At 44.4% G+C, this 16063-nt stretch overlaps 1 protein-coding gene across 2 annotated transcripts in view; it reads left to right on the top strand.

Moving 5' to 3' along the window:
- The first annotated feature begins 4692 nt into the window (after positions 1 to 4692).
- Positions 4693 to 16063, top strand: part of KIF5C (kinesin family member 5C) — a 162434-nt gene continuing 151063 nt past the window's right edge. For both annotated transcript variants that reach the window (XM_007078543.3, XM_042994423.1), the window contains exon 1: positions 4693 to 4823. In XM_007078543.3, the coding sequence (XP_007078605.1) occupies positions 4698 to 4823 (126 nt within the window). In that variant the 5' untranslated portion in view covers positions 4693 to 4697. The remainder of the gene's footprint in view (positions 4824 to 16063) is intronic.

The raw sequence follows: 16063 nt of genomic DNA on the forward strand, positions 1-16063 counted from the left end.
CATGGTATAGTATTTGCCTTCTTGTGACTGGCTTCTTTCACTTAACATAATGTCCTTAAGGTTCATACATGTTGTAGCATATGCTGGAATTTATTTTTAAGGCTAAATAATACCCTGTTGTATGGATATGCCACATTTTGTTTACCCATTCATCCACAGGTGTACGCTTGGGTTGCTTCCACATTTTAGCTATTGAAAATAATGCTGCCATGAGCATGGGTATAGGAATATGAGTCCCTGATTTCAATTCTTTGGAGGATATATGCAGAGGTGGAGTTGCTGGGTTGTATGTTAGTCTATTTTTAATTTTTTGAGGAGCCATAAGACTGTGTTTCATAATATTTGCACCATTTTATGTTCCCACCAGCAGTGCACAAAGGGTTCAACCTCACATCTCTTCGACACTGATTTTCTGTTTTTGTTTTTGTTGTTTCATAATAGCCTTTCTAATGGATGTGAAGGGGTAGCTCATTGTGGTGTTGATTTGCATTTCTGTAATGATGAGTGAGGTTGAGCATCTTTTCATGGGCTAATTGGCCATTTGTGTCTCTGGAGAAATTTCTATTCAAGTCCTTTGACCATTTTAAAATCAGATTTTCTTTTATTGTTGATTTGTAGGAGTTCTTTATATATTCTGGATATCCTTAATCAGTATATGATTTGCAAATATTTTCTTCAATTCTATGAATTGCCTTTTTACTCACTATCCTTTGATGCATAAAAGTTTATCGTTTTGATGTTGTTCAATTTATCTATTTTCTCCTTTGTTTTCTGTGCTTGGGTGTCTCTTTAATTTTTTTAAACCCAGGCTAATTATAAACTTTTCCTAGGGCTTGTTAATCCTTTTTTTTTTTTTAATTTTTTAACATTTATTTATTATTGAGAGACAGAGCATGAGCATGGGAGGGGCAGAGAGAGAGGGTGACACAGAATCTGAAGCAGGCTCCAGGTTCTGAGCTATCAGCACACAGCCCGATGCAGGAGCTGAGCTCACAACAGCAAGATCATGACCTGAGCTGAAGTCGGATGCCTTACCAACTGAGCCACCCAGGCGCCCCAAGGATTTCTCGATCTTACCTAGTCCATCTCCTTTTCCCCACCCCCATCTCCTTGATTAAACCTTCTTAGCCACCACTGAGCGGTCCACCCAGGGTACTCGGACTTGTTTCTAAGTTTCCTGTGGATTATGACTTATTTGGTGACTTCCCCTCAAGTTGCAGTGGGCAAGGGTGGGGGGAGGTCTTTATTAATCCTCTCGGAAAGAGCTCATTTAATAAACCTAAATTTATATTTATAGTGACAACAAATGTGATTCACTTAGTTAATAGTTCATGAATAGATAGATGAATGGATGCATGAAGAGTGAACCCGTGGATACACAGGTCTCTCCACCCCAGATTATCCATGTGCTGAACTTCTCAGACATTCTCAGTGTGTGTGAGATTCTGGTAATCTTCTAGTGGGCTCAGGGAAACCCGGGATTGGACTGACCTCTCCAGTATATTGTGAAGTTGACCACTAAAGATGATGGATGTCTGAGCCAGAGCCTGAGAATACTAATGTGAAAACAGATGAGAATGTGGCACTTTGGCCTTTTTAAACCTACTTTCACTGCATCTGAGTATGATAGGAAAAAAATAGGATAAAATAGAGAGATTAGGAACTGATGGTCCCTTGGATGGGAAAGACATATTTTGGAACAATGCTGGGAATGTCTGACCATAGCAAATCCCCTCAGGCAACTCCCCCTCAGGTTTCCTTCAGGAATTTGACAAAAGGCCTGACTAAAAATAAGTAGACCATAAAACCTATGACCCACAAGGAACTGGCCACCCCTCATACAATGGAAACTAGTCAATCAGGAGTGGACAACCCAGCACCTAGAGTTATCCAGCCAATAAGGATAAAACCTGAGAAGGAACAAAGGGGAAGGGAAGGGGTGGGGTGACCAGAACCTTATAAAACAAGGACCCTTGCTTATTGTCAGCAGGCATTCACTTCCAATGTCCCCTCTCTGTGAAGAGAGCTCTCCTACTATTCTTTATTTCCAATCTTATATTTTAATAAACTTTTGTCTGCTGCTCATTTTGTGTCCACCTCTTCATTCTTTGAAGTGGCAAGACAATGAATCCTGGGTATTGTGGTAAAAAAAAAAAAAATCCTGCAACATGAGGACAGGAAATCAAATTGGTACTGCTCATAATGGCTTATAAAAATTTATTTTTGTAGGTCTGTCTTCTCAGCTAGGTGGAAAAACTGTATTCCCAGGTGAACTTGCATTTAAGCAACAGATGTATTCCTTAATTTAACTAAGTAATACAACTGTCTTACCACCATTTGCTCAGCAAACAACAACAACAACAACAACAACAACAAACATTCAAGGGTTTATACTATGTGTCAGGCACCATACTAGGTTCTTTAAAAGCTTTATTTCTTAAAATTCGCTCAAAAACCTTATGAGATGACTCGCTATTCCAATGATAGAGTTAAAATTGAGTCTTAAGGGAATTGAATACCTTGCCATGGGTACCTCCCACATCTAGTAAGTGGCAGGGCTGGGATTTTTACTCAGGTAGAACTTCCTTCTAGGTTGGATTTCTTATTCAGCATGCTGCCTACTATGCACTAGATGCTAGAGACATAAAGATGAGGCAGCTATCATTGCCCATGAGAGTGTAGTGATAGAGATGTGAATAGTAGATTGTGAGGACAGCAAGAAGGACCACCTGTCCTTTGTGGGTGTTTAGGAAGTCAGGGAAGGCTTTCTAACGAGGGAGGATTGAGTTGAGTCAAAGAGGAAAAGGTAGCACTGGAAAGGGGGAGTGGACATCTAATTGTTTTGCCAGCCCAGCACCATGTTCTTTTTCTGGGAATGACATCCCTCTTGTTTTGGGAACCTTCCCATCATGATATTCCTCAAAGATCTTACAAAGTTCCTGACTCTGATTGAGTGGTCTAGGGGTAGATACCTAAGCTCAAGCCAATCATAGACTTTCCCTAGTTTTTTTCAAACCAAAACTCTGAACAAACATCTATCCTTATCTAATGATAGAAATTGAAGAATGAAACCCAGAGACTCTTGGCAGCTGGGTTTCCAGGCATTGGGGGGATGATCTGGAGTGAGAAAGAATGAGGGCAATACAAAGAGGAATCAGGGACCACAGTTAGAGAGTTAGAGAGTCTTGGTAGCCTGCCTATTTCCTGGCTCCATTGTTTAATCATTTTTTTCTAAATAAGCAAGATAATCTGGATTCTTCTGATAAATTCTCCTATTGCCATGGTGACTTCATTTGGGTTTCTCTTACTTTTTACTGTAAGAGCCTTAATATACTTACTTAGTAATAGGCATGAATGGATGACTCTTAGCAAATGACTTGAAGTATCAGAAGCAAGCACAGCAAGAGGTGAATGGAGGAAGCCACAAATAGTTTGGTATTTGTCAGTGTGTAAACATCAAGATGAGAAGTGGTAAGAGATAAGGCTAATAAGTCGGCAGAAATCTGATCATGGGGTTCTGGGTGTATTTTGCAAGGGACTTCAGAACTTGATCCTGTATATATTCTGTTCATGCTACAGGTTCTAAGTAGGCATTAGGCAGAGGTTCTGGAAACTACACTACAATTAGTAGTAATTAAGAGAGATTCTTCACCTGGGAGTCACAGGCAGGTTTTGGTTGTTCCCAAATCCGATGACATAGCGTGAAAAATCTGTGGGTGTGTACAAGTTTTGTTTTTGTTTTTGTTATGGAAAGTGTCCCCAACTTTCATCAGATATGAAAGCAGCCCCTGACCCAAAATATGTTGTGAACTGGTATGCGCAGGCATTTTGGGGAAAAACGGCTTCAAATATTCAGGCAAATCTCATTTCCCCCTTGATTTCCCAACAACTCTTACAAAACCGTTCAGCACAGAGAAAATGCTCCATAACGTTTCGGTTGGACATTGTCATAAGGGATTCTCCTTGGAGATCATGAACAGATGTAAAGGGATGATACAGACCTGGTTTATCTAGAGATCTTAACTGGCAATACTGGATACGACCTCTACCCTGTTCTTGACCTGGGCAGCCAGACCAGACCTACAGGCTTTTGGAAGTGGCACCTGGGGTACCACCGCTGTCCCCCAAAGCCAACCCAACTGCAAGTAAGTATCCTTGTCCTTCCACCGAGAGGAGGAGCGACTACAAGTCCCAGGATGCCCCGCTCTCGGAGCCGGGGCGAGGGCGGGGCGGATCTCCGCAGTGACGTCACCGTCCCGGGGCGAGCCGGGGGTGGGCGGGGCCAAGGGGCGGGCCGGGGAGGCGGCCGAGCGCGCTGGTGCTGATGCAGGATGGCTGGGCGCGCAGGAGCCCGGGAGGTCTGAGCCGGGCGAGGCTCGCTCCCTGCGCATCGCCTAGTCCGCCGGCCGCGTGGTCGCGGGCAGGTGGGCCCGGGGAGCAGCGCCGGGCCAGGGCAAGGCCAGGGAAGGCAGGTCTGCAGCCGGCGGGGCGGGAGGCTGGCTGATAGAAACCTACCCGGTTTCGGAACGGCCGGAGGCGCCCAGCCCGCCGAGTTCGCGATGACCTGCTGAGAAGCTTCGTTGGAGGCTGCAGGAGGCGGCCTTGCTGCAGGCGGTGCGGTTCGCGGCCTCCTCCCTCGTCTTACTGAGCCCCGGCCCCCCACCCATCCCCGCGCCCCCTCCCTGCCGCCAGCCGAGATGGCGGATCCAGCCGAATGCAGCATCAAAGTGATGTGCCGGTTCCGGCCCCTCAACGAAGCGGAGATTCTCCGAGGGGACAAATTCATCCCAAAATTTAAAGGCGATGAGACCGTGGTGATTGGGGTAAGTGTCCGGGACGTGTGGGTTCCCCGGCTGCTTCGCGCCGCAGCTGGGCGCCCGAACGCCCCAGACGGCAGAGGTGTTCGGCCACCCCCTCGGACATCCCCGCAGGGCTGCCCTCTCGCGTGGACTTGAAGAGAAACCCCCTCCCCTACGCCCTACAGTTCGCTCCCGGGCGGGTGGAGGGGCCACTGGGGGCAGCGGGCGGGCCCAGGTGTCGAGAGTGGAGGTGGGGGGCGAGGAAGGGTTCGGCGCCGCCATTGTTCGCGGGGTGGGGGCCCTCGTGGGCCTATTGTTCCCCGCCCTGGCCACGCCGCGTGGGTAGGGTGTTTCGGTTACCCTCAAGCGGGGTGCCCAGGCTCCCCTTAAAGTATGATCTCTGCACTCCATATATGGTTCCAGGCATCAGTTCGATTTATCGAACACTACCTGTTCTTCTCACGACCTTAGCAAAAGCAAAAGAAAAAAAGGTACTGGAAAAATCTTAGCCTTGGTTCGGAGCTCCCACGCGGTGTAGACGCGGCTCCCCGCGGCGTTTCACCTTGCTCTGCGTGCAGAAGGCTGGGGGTGTGGGGAACACTGGTGGCCTTGGTGTTCCCGGGAGGCCTGGTGTGTCTTCTGCTTCCTCTCAACCCAAGCTACCCTGGATGTGGTCCCCGGCACTGACCCCTCCCCAATGAGGCGACCCCCCACCTGGTGTCCGCAGACCCTCAGATGTGCTTCGCGCTGGGTGGAGAGTAGGCTGTGTGCCCACATCTGTGGGACTAGGGGGCCCAGAGCACATCCATATAGCCCCTGTCTGCCAAGAGTAGAAGTTACTTTGTGTGGCTGGGTCCCCCCTTCCCCCCGCCCCCCTTCGCTTGATCTCCCGTCCTACCTTTCCTTTCCTCCTCCCTTCCCTTCCCCCCACTTGGCTCCCTTTCTGCAGCCGGGACTGCTGGTGGGGGGCAGGGAATACCATTGGGTTTTAGTTCTTAAAGCAGTATGTCAAATGAAATAAACCAGCCTTTCCCCCGCCCTTTCACCCCCCGTTGTCCCCAGCGTGTGTAGCTGACGGTGCCCTCTTTGTATGCGAGCCGCGTGGGGAGGGACCGAGTTAATGGGAGCCTCCCGGTCCCTGCTGACATATTCCTGGCAGCCCGCTCGAGGCTGCTGATGCAGCCTTCCCGTCCCCGGCATTGATTAAGTGATGTCATCCAGATTACTGAGCATGCTCCGGCTAACCCCCTCCCTCCGATTCCCCCCAGTGGCTGGTGTATTTAGGTCAAGTGATTGACAGGTGACAGTTTCTGGAGGGTCCCTGCCAGCGTCCGCCAAGCCTTTCTCAAGCACCAGAGGCTGACGTTTGCCGGCCAAGCGGCCCCCAGCATCTTCAAGGTTGTGCCGCAGTCCCTGAGAAGGGCCCGAGGGACTAGCAGGTGCTAGCCGGATTGGTAGGCGGTAAGGCGGTAGGCGGGTGCTCTCCCTGAAAGGGTAACTGAGGCAATGCTCTAGCCTTTGCCCAGGGGCTTCATCTTGTCCCTCCCTTAGGAAGGCAGCTCCCTTTGACGACCTCTTCTCCCCTTCCCATTTTTACAGTCATCAGGAAACCATGACCTCCAAATGGCATGCGTTTATTCTAGGAGCTGACCTATCAGGGCAGGAAAGGGGGCTTTTCTCTTTGCTTAGTGTTAAATTGAAGAGAAGACTTATGCTACAATTATTGATGAAGAGGGGAATTCTATACTTAATGGCAGGATAGGTGATAGCGACATATCTGCTGCCAGTACATGGGGCAGATAGTAGCTTGTTTGGGTTACATCTCTCAGCTGGGATCAGCCTACAGTCAGATTTGCTATTTCCTGAGCCAGGCTGTGGTTTAGATAGAGTCGCAGTTACTGGGGACATCTCGTCCCTGCCCCTTACCTTGTAACAATTTTTTAACAAATAATTATGCAGCACTAGAACATGTTCTGGTGACCCTATTTTTTTTTCCAGAGGTTTTAAAGAAAAGCCTGAAGAAGTTGTTATTTTTGTTCTTCCTCTACCTCTCCTCCTGCTCCTCCTCTTTCTCAGTCTTCTAAGAGTGATCTGTGTGCAAGGTGGAGATCCTAAGAACCATGTTTATTTCACATCTAAGTATACATGTGATTAACTAAATACATTAAAACAAAGTCACTCTATGAGTAATTTAAACTAACAGTTGTGGGTGTGAATACACATGTAACTCTTCAACTGTGAAGGGAAATTTTTGATTATCTTACTATAATACTTTTTAATACAACGGTTTTGAATTTTTTCAGGATAAGTTTGGTTCTTTTTTTAATAGAAAAAAGCATTCATATAGTAAAGTGTTATCATAAGGGTAAAGCTTAGCGAGCTTTTATAAAGTAATCACTCCCTTGTAACCATTTCTCAGACTAAGAAACACATTTTCAGGACCCCAGAGGTCCCATTAGTGTCGTTCCCGGTTATTAACTCCCTCTGCCTCAGGGTAACCACTATTCTGACTTCTGCCATAGATTAGCTTTGCTCATTGTTGTTGTTGTTGTTGTTAATAAACTTCATATACGTAAAACCATAGAGTATGTTTGCTTTTGTGTGTGGCTTCTTGCAGTCAACATTATGCTTGTCAAATTCCTCCATGGGGTGGTGGAGCAGTTTTCTCCTGCTCATTGTTCTGTTGTGTCCCATTGTATGAATACACCACGGCTTATTCATCCATTAACTGTCAGTAGATATTTGGATAGTTTCCACTTTGGGGTTAATATGGACCTAGCTGCTATGAACATTCTTTTGCACTTTTGGTGAGAGTGCATCCAAAACAGAAGACTGCTACACATTGAAGGGGGACTAGGGTTGGCATGTGCCAGGACCCTTCCTATTCCTGATTAATAATGTGTAACTAATGGAAATGACCTTTCTAGCAGCCTGTAACCCGTTTTGTACACTGAGTAGAACGGCTCCCAAGCCAATTCAGTTGCAACCAGCCCATATGGTTCAGTTGCAGGTGGAGACTGCCTTGGGTGGTCATCTCTTTCTTGCTTGTAGAGGTGTAGATTGTGAGGATGACCAAAGAAGGCCAGAACCGTCCAGCAATGTCAGTCATCTTCACTCCCAGCAGAGCCGTGTAAAGAATGAATTTCTGTGGAGTCAGCTGTTAGTCTAAATTCAGAATCCCAGAAATTTCTTTTGTTTTTGAAACTAAGGTCAATTTTTTTTTTTTCTTTAAAGTCCTGTTCGGGGTCCCTGTGTGGCTCAGTCGGTTAAGTGTCCAACTCTTGATCTCAGCTCAGTTCTTGATCTAAAGGTCATGAGTTCAAGCCCTGTGTTGGGCTCCATGCTGGATGTGGAGCTGACATAAAATTACAATAAAATGGGACTCCTGGGTAGCTCAGTCGGTTAAGCCTTGGACTCTTGATTTCGGTTCAGGTCTTGATCTCACAGTTCATAAGATTGAGCCCCATGTCGGGCTCTGTGCTGACAGTGTGGAGCCTGCTTGGGATTCTCTCTCTCTCTCTCTCTCTCTCTCTCTCTCTCTCTCTCTCCCTGTCTCTCTGCTCCTCCCCTACTTGCATGCTCTCTTTGTCTCAAAATAAATAAATAAACTTTAAAAAAATAAAATAAGGCAGGAGCAGGTGAAGAGAGAAGAGCCAGCGTGGTGTGGATTCAAGAAGAGGTGGAGGAAGTTTGGAGCAACAGAAGAGAAAAGCTTTAGGGCAGAGTGAGAAATACCTTAGGTGAATAGGTAAAATACCTTAAAAAAATAAGGTAACACCTTAAATATATAGGCAACATTAGGTAAAATACCTTAAATAGGTAAAATACCTTAAAAAAAAGGTTCTGTTCAATTTTTATGGAGATGTATGCTAAGAGGGAGATTTTGCAGGTATAGTTTCTAGATTTTTCTTTTTAAGAAAATGTCCTGCCTTAGAGGAAGTATCTCCACCATCCTTGCATTTTTTTCAGCTCCTGTGTAAAGCTTTCTTTTTCTGAGCAGCCCAGCCACAGTCGTCCCCACTTTGAACCCCTGAAGCATTATTTTGCACAAGATCTTGTGACTTCTTTGTCTTGGATTATTATTAGTTTTATCATATACGTAATGACATTGTAAGCTATGGGCAGAGATAAAGACCATCTATGTTTTGCTTCTTTGTATTTCCCAGGGCCTTGCCCATAGAAAGCACTTAAGTATTTATTGATCTCTTTGTTGAATCTAGAAATCTTTACTTTGGTATATTTAACTTGTTTTGTGGGCCCTTAATTGGCCTAGGGAGTAGTTAAAAAAACGGTTTCTTTTTTTTTTTTTTTTCAATATATGGAATTTCTTGTCAAATTGGTTTCCATACAACACCCAGTGCTCATCCCAACAGGGGCCCTCTCAATGCCCATCACCCACTTTCCCCTCCCTCCTACCCACCATCAACCCTCAGTTTGTTCTCAGTAAAAAAACAGTTTCAAAGAGAAGTGCTATTCCTTTGAGCAGACCCGGTAAGACAGCATATACTGTACTTAAATGCCTTAAGAAAATTGGGAAAGTACTACTCTCAGCTTTGTTACATAGTAGGAAAGCTGTTGACACTGGCAGTGAGATGGAAGTAGAGGGTGGTGATGACCTAGTGATTAGAAAAGGGACTCCACATAAATTAATTCTTCAGAGAAAAATATTGGATTTATAGCATTTCTCGAAGTACTCCTCCATTAGCTGCTGAAAATCCTGGTGAGTCAGCCACTACTTATGGCTCTGACTATTGGTTTTGATGTATCTGTATTGATGGAAACTCTGTTTTGGAGAGTTCCCAGTAAGTTCTTTGAAATGGATGTTGACTTCAGTTTGCTCACTTGGGACTTTCCTCTTATTCAAAGTCCTAGGAAAGCATTAAGTTCTGACCTCTTTGAGAGCCAAGGCAAAACATCAGCCGTGACCCCTGAGCTGGTCAGTGGTATGGAAAGTGGCCTCAGCCTGCAGGATCTCAGATTAGTTCCGGACAGTAGATGGGCGAGAAAGGAAGGACCAGGACAGAGACCAAATTCCAAGTTGGAGTTATCATTGTGGAAGTTAAGGACTCAAAACGTAAAGAAATATGGCTAGAATTTTTTTTTTTTTTGTCCATAGTAATGGTCTTTAAAAACATGAACATTAAGATTTTTTCATTTTAACTTTTTAAAATGTTTATTTATTTTTGAGAGAGAGAGACAGAGTGTGAGTGGGGGAGCGGGGGAAGGGGGCACAGAGAGAGAGAGAGGGAGCAGAATCCCAAGCAGGCTTCAGGCTCTGAGCTGTTAGCACAGAGCCTGACACAGGGCTCCAACTCACAAACTGCAAGATCATGACCTGAGCCAAAGTCGATGCTTAACCAACTGAGCCACCCAGGTGCCCCTAAAATTTTTTCATGTTTAACTTATACACAATAGTTCTATGGGAGGGACTTTGACAATATAGAGTTGTGTAGCAATGCCATATTAGTTTTCTTTTGCTGCTGTAACAAATGATCACAAGTTTAAGGGTATAAAACTGTGCAAGTTCATTACCACAAAGTTTCCATAGGTCAGGAGTCCATCAGATCAGCTGGTTTCTCTGTTTAGGGTCTCATAAGGTCAAGACCAAACTATTGGCAGGGCCGTGTTCTTTTCCGGAGGAAAATCCATTTATTTGCTCATTCAGATTGGTGGCAGAATCGTTATGGTTGGTAGGAGTGAGGGTTGTCACTCCTGGCTCTTCTCAGCTTCTAGAGGCCACTCTCAGGCCCTAGTCACGGGCTCCTCTTCTCTATCTTAAAAACCAGCAATAAGTTGGTCCGTCTCGTGGTTCTCACCCTCTCCTGCAACTTCCATGGCATGTCTTTCTCACTGACCCTTCTTCATCCCTCTCCCACTTTAAGGGTCCATCTGATTGTAGTGAGCCCACCCAGATTATCTGGGATAATCTCCCTATTTTATTTTATTTTTTAATTTTTTAAATTTTTTAACATTTATTCGTTATTAAGAGACAGAGATAGAGTGCGAGTGAGGGAGGGGCAGAGAGAAGAAGGAGACACAGAATCTGAAGCAGGCTCCAGGCTCTGAGCTGTCAGCACAGAGCCTGACGCGGGGCTCCAACTCACAGACTGTGAGATCATGACCTGAGCTGAAGTCAGACGCTTAACCAACTGAGCCACCCAGGTGTCCCTAATCTCCCTATTTTAAGGTCAGCTGATTAGCAACCTTAATTATATCTGCAAAGTCCCTTTTGAACATTCACATATTCACAGATTTCCAGGAATTAGCGTGTGAACATCTTTTGAGGCCATCACTCTGCCTACCACACACTGCCATACTCACGATACAAAACAGTTTTGTTTACCACTCCCTACCCTCCCCCCCCAGCCCAGAAGCCCTCATGCCACTCCTCTGTACCACCCCTCTGTAGTCAACCTTCTCCCCTCTCTTAACCCCTGGCAACCACTTCTTCTTCCTCTCTATAATTTTGCCTTTTCCAGACTGTCATAAAAATGGAATCACATATTAAGGATCTTTTTGAACCTGTGTCTTTTACTTAAGAACTCTTGGAGATTTATTTTGTTGTTGCATGTATCAATAGTGTATTTTTTTTTAGTGCTTAGAGGTAGTCTACTAGATGGATATAACAAGGTCTGTTTATCCATTCACCCACTGAACAACTTGTGGGTTGTTTCCAGTGTGGAATGATGATGAATAAAGCTGCTATAAACCTTTGCATTTATGTTTTTGTGTGAGGGCAAATTTTTATTTCTCTTGGGTAAATACTGAGATGATATCAATTTTGGGATTGCTAGATCATATTGTGACTATATGTTTCACTCTAAGAAACTGCCAAACTGTTTTTCAAAGTGGTTGTATCATTTTGTATTCCTTCCCAAAAGCAGTCATATTTGAAGGCAGGATTATAAAGAGTTTGTTCAGTCACTTCGTTTAAGTGAGCACTAATAGTGTTTAATAATGTCGAGAATTATCAGTCCTTCATTCTTCTGTGCCCTAAATTCAGAGATGTTTACGTCACTTGAAAATGAATCAGTGGTTTCCAGTAAACATACCCCCTGAAACGCTGGAAGGAGTGGACACAAGGAAGTAGCTGTCATCTAGTAGGTGACACAGAGGCCGCTTGCTGTTCCCGGCACGCATGCAGTTGGCACCACCTAAGTGAATGGGGTTGGTGGAGGTAGGAGGGAGAGTCAGACAGAGCTGAGTGTGGATTCCCTGGCTAGCTGTGGGGCTTTTTCCCCAAGTTGTTTAACTTTTCTGCGTCTCAGTTTGATCATATTTGAAATGGAGATATAATTACTTATCTCACAGGGCTGTTAGAATGAAATGAAACGAAGGGGTCAAAACAGCATCTAGTAGAGAGAAAATGCTCAATCAATGCTAATTATCCCCCATGTTTCCTATCTGCCTGTAATTTTTCTCATTTTCAGAATTAGCTTTGTCTCCTAAAATTACTGCCCTTAACCCTATGTCCTGAAAACTCTTCCTGTAGGCCTATTTCTTAGGCATTTGTTCTTATGCATTCTTGCTTGGAATAGCCTCTCTTTTCATCTTATTTGTGAAATTCCTAACCATCCATGAAGGCAGAGCTCACAGTCTGTTTATTTATAGACCATATCCGCTGATCCTTTTATTTGCAATGATCATATATAGGAGAGAGGGAGAGGGTGTGTGTGTTTCATGGGTCTTTGCCTCCTTCACAGTGCTTGTCTAGTTGCTTTGTAAGTGTATCTTGATTGAGGCTTCTTTCTTTCCTTGCTCCCTGCACAGAACCAAGTCTCCATCAATGCCAGTTTCTGCGTTTCCTTAAATAACTTGGGTATCATTGGGGATTTCCCTCTGCCTCCACCTGTGCGTGTCTGGCCCAAGTCCCCTATTTAATGACAGTGTTTTCCATTTTTGGCTTTTCTCCCCCATTCAAAATAGGAAACCTCCCCCACCTTTGGGTTCCCTTGAGTCCCTGCCTCAGCTTTCTCACCTGTGTCTACTTATTAAACAAGCAAAAACAAAACTGCCTACTCCCTAATGGTTTCACTTGAGTTAAAAAAAAAATACCCCCTCGACAGATCCAATTTCACCTTATTTCTCTTGGATTTTTTATAAGGTCCTATTTTTGTGGCTGAAAAAGCTCCTCCCTTAACCCGTTTGCTGCATGTCAACCAAGTTCTTCTCAGTAGGAATTGACTTGTTTCATTTGCTGTTATTTGTTGATATTGCAGAGAACATGGGAGAATATGGAGTGTTAGATTCCTCACAGTACTCCCCAGATGTGGGCATGAGTCACACAGCCCAGGACCAGCTCCCAGCTCTGCACCTTCTTAGCTGTATGGACTTGGACAGACTGCTAAACCTTACTAAGTTGCAGTCTCCTGGCCTGTAATAGGGCTAATATAACTCTCCACCTTGTAGGGTTATTGTGATGGTCACAAGAGCGAATGCACACCCAGTGCCGAGCACAGTGCCTGGTATATAGCAGGCATTCAGAAAATGTCCACTTTGTAAGACCCACCAGTGGTTATTTCTGTGTCTTCTTGTCAGACTGACAATCTTGGGAGAGCCCAGACCCTTCATCACAGGTTCTCTGGTGCCTTCAGGTTGTGTTAAAGAAAAAATTATTCTGACACTTGTAAAAATAGTTAAGGAAGATTATTGTGATAGGTATCAGTACTGTTGCCATAGGTGAGAGAAATCGGGCTCAACTCCAAGTAGAACAGGTTGTGGGGGTGGGTGGGTAGGTGGATGGACAGTTACCAAGAGGAGACATCAAGGGTAGGGGGAGATTCTTGCTAAAATGACCTAACAGGATTCTTGCGGAAGGCAGGCCAGATATCAAGGAATCAAGATCTAGATTATGCGGTATCAGGGGTGATGAGATATTGATATTGGGTGGGGGTGGGACTCTCTCTAAACTGCCTTAGTAGGATTCTTGCTAACACTGGACTCTGCAAGTTTAAAGTCAGGCGTGGTTGAGAAGATGGCTCAGGGGAGCCTGACTACAGTGGTCATCTGGAAGCCGGATGATTCAGTGGGGCATTTGAGACCTTCTGTATTCTGGGCCTGCCTACCTTCCTGACCTCACCCCCTCACCCCGTGTTCCATCTGTGCTTCCATTCCCCCAAATGATGAGGTGGCTAAGTCTCCCCCTCCTTACCCCAGCTGCTCACATCCCACATGCCTGGGGTGACTGTTCTCAAATTGTAGCTAAATGGCAAGCATCCATTCGCTTTTAGAATCTCATCCAGTAGTGCCTCCCCTGAAATTTTTCCGACTAGTCCCTCTCCCCTTCCACCCTGCCAGATTAGAAACTTCCTCCTATGCACCCCATATCCATGGACAACTCCCAGCTGACCTCCCCCAGTTACCGTGTTTCATTTATTTGGGTATATGCGTCCTTTCTTCCAAGTAGACTGAAAACCGTTTGAGAGCAGGAAATGTGCGCCATTTATTAACATCTCTAAGGCCTGGAACAGTGCCTGGAACAGAGTAGATGCTCAGTACCAGATATCTTTTGAAGGAAATAAAAGAATGCTGACCGTCCTAAGCTGTTAGATGGTAGACCCTGGAGTTATTTGCTTGGATTTTTACCTTGACCTTTCTCCAGCTCTGGTAACTTGTTTTTCCTACTTAGGACATCCTCATGGTTTTACTGTTACTGTCTTAAATGCAATAGCTTCTTCAGGACTTCTGATATATCCCATGCTCATTAAAAAAAATTCAGACCATGCAGAAAAGCATGAAGAAGGTGGTAAAAAGCACTTTTACTTTTACAAACCAGAAAATACTTTTGTTAAAAAAATTTTTTTACATTTATTTATTTTTGAGAGACAGAGAGAGAGCATAAGTGGGGGAGGGGCAGAGAGAGAGAGAGACACAGAATCCGAAGCAGGCTCCAGGCTCTGAGCCATCAGCACAGAGCCCGATGTGGGGCTCGAACTCATGAACTGTGAGATCATGACCTGAGCTGAAGTCAGACACTCAACCGACTGAGCCACCCAGACTTTTAGAAAATACTATTGTTAACATTTCCTTGTATATCCCAGCTCGTTTCCATTCTATAAAACAACCATACTTTGTTCTAAAACACAGATAGGGTTTTTAAAAAATCTGTTTTGAAACGCACTGTTTTGCTTAACGGTATATTCAGATAGTAGCATTTGTAAAGGTTGCATATAATTGCATTACATATCAATACTTTAACCATTTCCTAGTGTTAGACATTTGGGTTTTTCTGCTTGTTTTTCGTTCTGTTATAGACAAAAGTGTGATAAACATTGGTGCACACATCTTTTTGTGCACTTGCCAGATTGTTGTTTTAGAATACATCCCCAGAATTGGGACTGGTGGGTAACAGGGTATAGATGATTTTAAGGCAGCCATAGTTTTTGAGAGAGAGCAATTCAGAGATGGTAAGTTGTCCTGTTTTATACTCCCATCTCTCTGTCTACCAGATGGAATCGCTGCCAGTTTGTCTCATAAGGCATCCTTCATACCTGAGCTAAATTAAATTCTTACCAAGAGTATGTGTTCTGTCATGCACTGTTAACCCGTAGATCCAGAACACAGCAATGCCTTCAGACTTTTAATGTAAACCATACGATTTTGTAGGCTGTCTCCTGTCAGTTTCAATATCCTAAAGGATGTTGTTTCTTGGAGGTGATCAAAAGCTAAATTTCTCTCTTGAGGCAGCGAAAGATAGAGGCCAAGTTTGTAGTCTTCAAGAAAAATAGGATGGATGCTTTTCTTCTTGGTGCTAACATTGAATGGCCTGTGATATCTGCTGGGCAGTTGTAAGTTGAGAAGGGATAAAATAACCCTCTCAAAAAAACCCTAGTAAGAGCTTAGCGCCTTGCCCTCTGATTATTAGGTACTCTTTTAAGTAACTTATTATATAAGATTCCAACGTACACCAAAGTAGAAAGAATAACAAAATGTACCCCCAGGAAGCTGTCAACCAGTTTTAACCATCATTAACAAATGGCCAGATTTATTTTTTCTATACTCCCCTAACCATTCCTCCCCAAATCACCTGATTGTTTTAAAGTGAAATCTCACATCATTTTATCCTTAACATATCAGTTCTCTTTTAAAACCTCAATGACATCATCACAACTAAAATATGAGCAATTCGTTAATGTCAAGTACCCATATTTCCCCCTATTGCTTCATAAATTTATTCTACAGCTGGTTTGCTCAAATCAGAATACTAGGTGCTATTGATTACAAGTGAGGAGAAAAAGAAATGCTCATACGTATCGACCTTGAAA

The sequence above is a fragment of the Panthera tigris genome, chromosome C1 (genome assembly GCF_018350195.1).
Source record: "Panthera tigris isolate Pti1 chromosome C1, P.tigris_Pti1_mat1.1, whole genome shotgun sequence".
In the NCBI taxonomy this organism is placed as follows: domain Eukaryota; kingdom Metazoa; phylum Chordata; class Mammalia; order Carnivora; family Felidae; genus Panthera; species Panthera tigris.